This window comes from Myotis brandtii, unplaced genomic scaffold (assembly GCF_000412655.1).
Source record: "Myotis brandtii unplaced genomic scaffold, ASM41265v1 scaffold717, whole genome shotgun sequence".
In the NCBI taxonomy this organism is placed as follows: Eukaryota; Metazoa; Chordata; class Mammalia; order Chiroptera; family Vespertilionidae; genus Myotis; species Myotis brandtii.
Window position 1 is genome coordinate 165769 of NW_005370825.1, and position 10019 is coordinate 175787.

Genomic DNA, 10019 nt, shown 5'->3' on the forward strand with positions numbered 1-10019 from the left:
TTAAACTGAACTAATGGAAACAGAGTCGAATGGTGGTTACCAGGGGCTGGGGGTGGAGAAAATGGGGAGACACAGACTTTACACTGTGACCCCGGTGCCCCTGAGAAAATAAGCAGCCATTCCACGTGTTTCCAGGAGACGACAAGGTGCTCCGGCTGTGGCACCCCAACATCAGCACCAAGCCCGTGGGGAAGCTCGTGGGGCACATGTTCAGTATCACCGAGGTCGTCACCAACGAGAAGGACCAGCTCGTCATCAGCCTTTCCTCGGCCAAGGTAACAAACGGGAAACAGCGGGAAGAAAGAAGCTGGGTTTTTTTTTTTCTTTAAAATCAACTATTAGGAAATCTAGAATCCAGACAATTTCTTGCCTAAAAGAGCTGACAGTCACTGAGAAACGTATTCTCAGTGTGGAGAAGGAGCTGATGAGCCGCTGCTCTGTCTGGGCTGATTACAGCACAAGGAAGGGCGTGTTTAAAGAGTAAAAGGATACAGCTCTGGGGAGAGAGCCAGTGTTGTCCTCCACAGCAGACACAAGAGGCCCTCCCAACACAGACATCATCGTCATTAGGTGCAGGAAAAGCTAGGATTTCTGTCATTGCTGCTCTTCTCAAACAGTGTTTTGTTTTGTTAACCATCACCCAAGGACATTTTTCCATTGATTTTTAGGGAGAGTAGAAGAGAGGGGGAAAGACAGAGAGAAACATTGATGTGAGAGAAACACATCGATTGGTTGCCTCCTGCACAAGCCCCGACCAGGGCTCAGGCCAGGGAGGAGCCTGCAACCGAGGTACGTGCCCTTGATCGGAATCCAACCAGGGACCCTTTGGTCTGCAGGCTGACTCTCTATCCACTGAGCCAAACCGGCTAGGGCTCTAACAGTGTTTTAAGTGTTCTAACCAATGTGATAAAATAAGAAAAACCAGCTATAAATATTCTAAATGAGGAGACTGAATTACTATATTTGCTTGAAAATGTTAATAAAATCAGCTTCAAATTTTAAAATAAGTTTAATAAGGTGACTGGTTGTAATAGCAATTTCTAAAAATAAATTTCTATGTAAGAGCAGTAACCAGTTGGGGAAAAAATGGTCAAACAGATAGCATTTACAAGAGCCAAAAAATTATTAAATAGCCCTAACCGGTTTGGCTCAGTGGATAGAGCGTCGGCCTGCGGACTGAAAGGTCCCAGGTTCGATTCCGGTCAAGGGCATGTACCTTGGTTGCGGGCACATCCCCAGTGGGAGGTGTGCTGACCGATGTTTCTCTCTCATTGATGTTTCTAACTCTCTATCCCTCTCCCTTCCTCTCTGTAAAAAATCAATAAAATATATATTTTTAAAAAATTATGAAATACCTAAAAATAACCTTAACAAGCAATATTCACCATGAGTAGAAGATAAGTTCGAAGTTTTTCTGAGGTACTTTTATTAAGAACATCAACAGAGAGACGTTCTACGTTACTGCATAAGAGTATTGTACTCTATGCCCTAACCGGTTTGGCTCAGTGGATAGAGCGTCAGCCTGCGGACTGAAGGGTCCAGGGTTTGGTTTCGGTCAAGGGCATGTACCTTGGTTGCAGGCACATCCCCAGTAGGGCATGTGCAGGAGGCAGCTGATCGATGTTTCTAACTCTCTATTCCTCTCCCTTTCTCTCTGTAAAAAAATCAATAAAATATATTTTAAAAAATATATTGTACTCTTAAGATAGTGTTCGGCAAATTAAGCTACATATTTAATGCCAATCAGGATTATTTAAGTATCAGTTTTCCAAGTTTAAAGTTAATGTAAAAATAATAATATGTAAAAATCCTATAAACTTTGGAGAATATCCTTATACGATGACACTTTCCCTGTCAGATGCTCATTAAAACATACTGTAAAGCCACAATAAATCACACAGAGCAGTAGTCAACACAGGAACTGTTAGACATACCTATGAGACAAATAGAAAATGCAAGAATTAGTTCATGTGTGTATGAGAATTTTGTGTATGAAAAAAGTAGCATTTCACATCTCTGAGCAAAGGGTGGTTTTGTTCATTAAATTTGGGGAAAATGGATTAATCATATAAGGAAAAATATGAAATCAGATCATCACTTCATACTAAACAGAAAAATACATTCCATGTGGATTAAAGATTTTAAATGTGGACTACAAAACCACAGAAATTCTAAAATTTTCCATAAGAACATATAGGTGGCCCAGCTGGTGTGGCTCAGTGCTTGAGCATCAACCTATGAATCAGGAGGTTGAGGTTCGATTCCCAGTCAGGGCACATGGCCAGGTTGCAGGCTTGATCCCCCGTGTAGGGCATGCAGGAGGCAGCCAATCAATGATTCTCTCTCATCATTGATGTTTCTCTCCCTCCCTCCCTCCCTTCCTCCCTCTACCTTCCTCTCTGAAATCAATAAAAATATATTTTTTAAAAAATATAATTACTCTATAGAAAAATCACAGGTTTCAAAGCATATTGACATCAACTCAGTAAGGTGGAGAGTGTTGGTGTTATTGAATCCATTTCAGAAACAAGGAAACTGAGGCTAGAACTGAAATCCTAATCTTCTTTTGCCTCATCCCTTGCTGTTTCCACCAACCACAATTCAGAAGGTATACACCTAAAGTCAAAACACTGCCAACCATGAACGTGTCGCAGCCAAGCAATAAGATTAGAAATAATTTGAATAGAGACCAATTTCTTCACACTCCTTGATTCCACCCTTAGGTTCTTCCCTTACGTGCCTGTCATTCTAGGCTCTGAACCTAAATTCATAAATAGTCCAAGACACCTGTTTACTCAATAATACAAGCAGCTGATAAGGTTTGATGTCCTAGCTAATTCTCTTAAAGTGTTTACTAGAACAAAGGAAGTACAAGCTCTGAGTAATACTGGCCTTCAGGGAGTATAGTCCAAGCTCCTTCCCAAGTCACATGACTCAGTCACATGACTCAGACATCCTTATGGTTTACACAGAAGGACCAGCCTATATCCCCAATAGGGAAACTTTTTTTTTTTAAATATATTTTATTGCTTTTTTACAGAGAGGAAGGGAGAGGGATAGGGAGTTAGAAACATCGATGAGAGAGAAGCATCAATCAGCTGCCTCCCGCACACCCCCTACTGGGGATGTGCCTGCAACCAAGGTACATGCCCTTGACCGGAATCGAACCTGGGACCCTTCAGTCTCCAGGCCGACGCTCTATCCAGTGAGCCAAACCGGCTAGGGCAGATTATAATTTAATAGTTTAATAATAACTATTATAATTTAAAAATATTTAAGGCTGATGCATGCTAGGAGATAGAATCCTTGATGAAATCACACTTATTTCTGAAATTCAATCACACTGTAAATTGCTAAAAGAAAAAAATAGAAGACGAAAAAATGGAGAAGACGAAAACCATTATTTCAAGTGACAAAGGGTAAACTTTTCCTAGTTTTGCTGAATTAATTCTTTCTAGTCTCTTTTGCCAATCCAAGATGTATTTGAGAAGTTACGTAGTTCTCTTTCCTTCCTCAAAGGCGAGCTCCAATAACCTATTTCCCCACACTTTTACTATATTTACACCATCCCTAAAAACTGCTTTCGCCCTAGCTGGTTTGGCTCAGTGAAGAGAGTGTTGGCCTGTGGACTGAAGAGTCCCAGGTTTGATTCCGGTCAAGGGCACATACCTCAGTTGCAGGCTCCTGACCCTGGTTGGGGGCATGCAGGAGGCAATCAATCCATGTGCTTCTCTCACATCGGTGTTTCTCTCTGTCTCTCCCTTTCCCTTCCACTCTCTCTAAAAATCAATGGAAAAAATATCCTTGGGTGAGGATTAAAAAAAAAAAAAGAAAACTGCTTTCTGTAATTCTTACATGCCTGGGCAGGAGAAAGGGGAGTGTCTTAAACCCTCACTTAGTAAGATGTTCCCATCTTCTTAAGTCATGAAAGAGCAATTTGAAACACTCCACCTAATACATGTCTTCCCTCTATTCTCTAATCCACGCTGTAAAGAAAAACACGGCTTCTATTGCACTGTAAATCATACTCGGTATTTTACTATTTCTCCAAATTCTCAAAGAATAATAGATATTATGTTTTCTCCTCCCTTCTGTAATGATGGAAAAATCCAGTTCCTTTAACACGATAAGTGCCCAGCCTGTTTTGTCTTCTGGACGGAAAGTATAGTGTCAGTCACCGGTGACTGACTGGGCACTTAATGTGTTAAGCAGACTATTTCCCCCTGAACAGTAGTTGAACCAGCAGACAGATGAGAGTTGAGCAAATACTAGTCCAGGGGTCCTCAAACTACGGCCCGCGGGCCACATGCAAATACAAATATTGTATTTGTTCCCGTTTTGTTTTTTTACTTCAAAATAAGATATGTGCAGTGTGCATAGGAATTTGTTCATAGTTTTTTTTTAAAACTATAGTCCGGCCCTCCAACGGTCTGAGGGACAGTGAACTGGCCCCCTGTTTAAAAAGTTTGAGGACCCCTGGACTAGTATGTACTATCCAATAAGTCATACTTTGCAGCTAGTTCTTAGGAGCATATTACAGACTCTGAACGGCTTTGAGTGGGGGAGGCCAAGTGTCACAGAGGTGAGCTGTGGTTTTCATCCCCAGGTGTTCAGGGTGTGGGATATACAGACTCTGTCGCTGTTGCAAGTCTTCCACGACAGCCAGGGAGGACCCGGAGACATGCAGATCTACTCCATGATCTATGACGCCAACCACGGCATGCTCATTGCAGGTAAGTGTCCCGATTTAATGGCAAACAGAGCTCATATTCTGACTTCTAACCTTTTTTAACTAGTACGCGAGTATAAGCTAGAAGAAAAACAAAACTAGAAGGGGAACTTATAAACCTTTATTCATCACAGGAGGTATTTAATTCAATTTTATTCCCTCCTGCATTTCCATGGCTGGGTGGATAAAATGTGTAACTGTCCTGCATGGCTGGTGTGGCTCAGTGGTTGAGCATTGACCCATGAACCAAGAGGTCACCGGTTCGATTCCCAGTCAGGGCACATGCCCAGGTTGTGAGCTCAATCCCCAGTAGGGGGCGTGCAGGAGGCAGCCAATCGATGTTTCTTTCTAATTGACGTTTAGATCTATCCCTCTCTCTTCCTCTCTCTCTAAAACTCAATAAAAATATATATTTTTAAAATGTTTAACTGTCCTCAGAAAATACCTAGAAAGATGTGACAGCGTGGGTTAAGCAGAAACGTGGGATGTATAACCTGTTGCTAAGACAAGGTCAGTTCAGCTCTGTTTTGACTCTTGGGAACAGGAATATGGTCCATTTTATTTATTTATGCTTTTATGGTTAAAGGAAGCACTTTTTTTTTTTTAATCCTCAACTCGAGGATATTTTTTTTCATTGATATTTAGAGAGTGTGGAAGGGAGAAGGAGAGAGAGAGAGAGAGAGAGAGAGAGAGAGAGAGAGAGAGACATCGATGTGAGAGAGACACGTCGATTGGCTGCCTCCCAGATCAGGCCAGCAGCTGAGGCACATGCCCTTGATGGGAATCGAACCTGGGACCCTTCAGTCTGAGGGCCACTGCTCTATCCACTGAGCCAAACCGGCGAGGGCAGGAATACAGTCCATTTTAGAGCAGATGCACCACTTTCTTCAGGCGTTTTGGCCCTGGGCATTCTGATAATGAGACAGTACCAGTGATGGCGAACCTTTTGAGCTCGGTGTGTCAGCATTTTGAAAAACCCTAACTTAACTCTGGTGCCGTGTCGCATATAGAAATTTTTTGATATTTGCAACCATAGTAAGACAAAGACATATTTTTGATATTTATTTTATATATTTAAATGCCATTTAACAAAGAAAAATCAACCAAAAAAATGAGTTCACGTGTCACCTCCGACACGCGTGTCATAGGTTCACCATCACTGACTTACACAGTAATAAGGGTGCTGCCCTCCTTCCTACCTGCCTTTACTTCTGGACAAAGTAGAGAGAGAGAGGAGAGGCCCAAGTGACAGATACCCAGAGCTGATGCCAACAGATTCGGTGCCTTCTTTTCTTGTTGCCTCTTAGAAACACATGCTTACTAAAGAGGCACTCACAGCTGAGCACTGTTCACGCACATACCCTCGGGCTTTGGAGGAAAAATGAACCATATTAACAATACAACTTCCTTCTGGAACACCAACCCGGAATGCATTCCCTGAGCAATTTCCCAGTGACCACCTGCTCCGACTTCCCCTGGGATTCATTAGGGCCAGGAGCTTCGAGTGTTGTTTGACTGGTTGGTTACCATATTCCTCCTAGTTCCATCTTGAGGTATTTGGATTGAAAAATATTCCTCACAGTCCTTTACCCACGAGTAGGTTTTCTCTTAAAATTTGAACACCTGAGGGAAGAGTTTAGTAACTCGAAACTCCTGCTGGAATGTTTCGTAACGTTGAGATTTCTTGGGAGAGACTTTAGAAACTCAATGCAAAGGGGGAAATCCACATTGGAAAAAACACACAAAACAAAACAGGAAAGAGGATTTATTTTTGTTTGACCTATGGGATGCTTTGGGGTTCTTATTTATATTCCCAGACGTTATACTCAACCAGGATACATGGTTCATTGATCTTGAGAGTCAAATCATACTTGCAGATTAGCCTGTTACTGTAAAACCAACCCAAACACCCTTAGGAGAAGGAAAGTAAGAATTACCTGCTCTCCATGTACTGCACTATGGTGATTTGGGAAATAATCTTATTTTTTTAAAAGTATATTTTATTGATTTTTTACAGAGAGGAAGGGAGAGGAATAGAGAGTTAGAAACATCTATGAGAGAGAAACATTTATCAGCTGCCTCCTGCACCCCCCCCCCACTGGGAATGTGCCCGCAACCAAGGTACATGCCCTTGACTGGAATCGAACCCGGGACCTTTCAGTCCGCAGGCTGATGCTCTATCCACTGAGCAAAACCGGTTAGGCTAATCTTATCTTTTTTATATATTATTATTGATTTCAGAGAGTAAGGGAGAGGGAGAGAGAGAGAGAGAAACATCAATGATCAGAGAAAATCATTGATTGGCTGCCTTCTGCATGCCCCCCACTGGGGATCGAGTCCGCAACCCAGGCATGTGCCCTTGACTGGAATCGAACCTGGGACCTTTCAGTCCGAAGGCTGGTGCTCTATCCACTGAGCCAAACCAGCTAGGGTGGAAAAAAATCTTATTTAATAGTAATGTTGCAAGCGCTAGCTTGCAATTATTCTCATTGGTTACATTTAATAAGACCATGTTTACAGTGGGTGTTTTTGTTTTGTTTTTTAGCATTCGTTGGTTGGAAAGGGCTCTCTAACTATCAATTTCAATCCCTAAATGGCAGCTCACCTCCCATTTCCATCTCCATCCTCCCTCTACACCAGATGGAGAGGCACTCTATCGGAGAAAACAGAAGTCACTGAAAAGAGGGTATCAGTGAGACCCAAATGGCCTGCACTTGAAAATTAATGCGGCCCAAAATGAATGTTCTTCTCTGGCTCAATCACATTTGCTTTATTTATCGAAATTGTTTTAGAGTAAATGAATGCATTTTCCCCTCATTAAAGTTCCTAGGCATTGATATTACTAGTCTCACTGATTGGCTGTTTCCAAACACAACTGGTTGCATAAAATCCTTTGTGGTTCAAAACTTCTAATATTGCCCTGGCCTGTTTGGCTCAGTGGATAGAGCATCAGCCTGCGGACCAAAGGGTCCTGGGTTCGATTCTGGTCAAGGGCACCTACCTTGGTTGCAGGCTCCTCCCCGGCCTAGGCCCTGGTCAGGGCTCGTGCAGGAGGCAACCAATCAATGTGTTTCTCTCACATGGATGTTTCTCTCTGTCTTTTCCTCTCTCTTCCACTCTCTCTAAAAATCAATGGAAAAATATCCTCGGGTGAGGATTAACATTAACAAAAAAACTTCTAATATTGGTTCAAAAATAACCTTCTAGTATTGAGTATTTATGAGACTCTTACTTTTTCCCCAGGATCTACTGTTATTGACATGTACCCTTTGACTAGGATGATACAAGATACAAAACAGGTTCCTCACACGCATGAGCGAGAAATCAATGTCATGCTTCACAACAAATACTTCCACCAAGTGCTTACCATCTGCTCCGAGTCCATCATTAAGGTGAGTGCGTGTTGGCTCTGCAGAGAGAAAAAGGAAAGCAGATCGAATTTTCCTTCTTCCTGGGAAGTCTTTGGATGATTAAGTAAATGCAGTGGCACCTGTGATGATGCCCTACATTCGATCTATTTTTAAGCTTTCACAAACACATGAAAAACAAGTACGTTAAGCCAGCTCAGACTTAGTATTAAGTGACATGCTCAAATAAATAAATAAAGCTAGTTGTTACTATCAGAATAGGAACTTTGCCGGGCCGGCCTGCGTGGCTCAGTGGTTGAGCACTGACCTATGAACCAGGAGATCATGGTTCTTTTCCTGGACAGGGCACATGCCCAGGTTGCAGGCTCGATCCCCAATGTGGGGCGTGAAGGAGGCAGCCGATCAATGATTCTCTCTCATCATTGATATTTCTTTCTCTCTCCCTCTCCCTTCCTCTCTGAAATCAATAAAAATATTTTTTTAAAAAAATAAGAATTTTAAAGAAAATCTATCTATCTAGGGTGTACCCCCAAAATGTATATACACAATGTCTGTAGATTCTATGAAATTTTGAAAAGGAAGTGTATTTTAATAAACACTGCCTTTATAATTCTTCAATATGTGTATACATTTTTAGGAACACCCTGTATATATGTAATTTTTTAATACTGAACTCTGGAAAGAGGGTATGTTAAGAAGAAAGGGAAAAAACTGGATAGATGTTTCCTATAACACCTCTAGGTGTGGGCTATGCGCCAAGGGCCTTAAATCCGTGCCCTTAGTTAATGCTCGAGTAGTTCCCTGTGAACAGATAGAGTTCCATTTGAACGGTGAGCAAACGAGCGCTCAGAGAGATCGGGCAGCAGGACTGGGATTTGAACCGGGTTCGTCTGCTGTGAATGCCCACGTCCTTGCCTCTGCGTTCCTCTGGCCCTGCCCTTGCTGTGCTCCCTGGAGGCCAGGGTGTGTGGCCGTGTCGGTGTATCTGTAACTGCATCCACTGCAGTCACGTAGCAGTGATGGCTAGGGCGTTTGCTTCAAGTGTTTCTCCGTTCATTGTTCATTCCGTGCATGCCCTCCAAAGGGAGACAGGGCAGTGTGAGCCTTCCCCTCCACCCCTTCCCAGCCCCTCGCAACCTTTGACCTTCTCTGCACACCTGCTGGATATTGTCTCAGGTTCAAATCTCACGAGGTCAGTCAGTGATCGCTTAGCTCTGGTAACACCGCCCTAGTTTGGCTCAGTGGATAGAGCGTCTGCCTGCGGACTGAAGGATCCCAGGTTCGATTCCCGTCAAGGGCACGTACCTCAGTTGCAGGCTCCTCCCTGGCCAACTGGGGCCGTGGTCAGGGTGCACATGGGAGGCAACCAGTCGATGTGCCCCTCTCACATCAATGTTTCTCTCTACCTCAGTTGCAGGCTCCTCCCTGGCCAGCCAGGGCCCTGGTCAGGGTGTGTGTGGGAGGCAACACACAACCATATATGTGTCTCTCTGACATCGATGTTTCTCTCTGTGTCTCTCTCCCTCCCTTCCACTCTCTCTAAAAATCAATGGAAAAATATCCTCGTGTGAGGATTAAAAAATAAATAAGTAAATACGTTATGCTAATGCCTACAGAGTAAGTAGAGGGACGTGAAAACTAAACCCTGTGCTGCTTCCATGCAGAAGACCTCTCCAGGGGAAAGTGTCCTCCCTGGGGATGCAGACATCAAGGTGCGTTTCCATGCCTGAGCGGTTGGAGAGGCTGTGCTTCAGGCCAGGAAATGGGTGACCTGTGAAACCCATTCACCAGTGACACGCTTTCTCCATTAAGGACCCCTCTAGCCCCAGAAGCACACAGAGGTGGAAAGCATGGCCTCAGGGGGCAGACTGGCTCCATTCAGAGACTGTTCCATCAGCTCCTCCTGCGCACCCCCCTCCACC

The 10019-nt window shown here is 43.4% G+C and overlaps 1 protein-coding gene across 1 annotated transcript in view; it reads left to right on the forward strand.

Annotated features, from left to right (window-relative positions):
* WDR64 (WD repeat domain 64) overlaps positions 1 to 10019 on the forward strand; it is a 62441-nt gene that overhangs the window by 18389 nt on the left and 34033 nt on the right. Inside the window, exons 9-11 of the mRNA XM_005882445.2 lie at positions 136 to 275; positions 4607 to 4733; positions 7973 to 8121. Of these exons, the coding sequence (XP_005882507.1) occupies positions 136 to 275; positions 4607 to 4733; positions 7973 to 8121 (416 nt within the window). The remainder of the gene's footprint in view (positions 1 to 135; positions 276 to 4606; positions 4734 to 7972; positions 8122 to 10019) is intronic.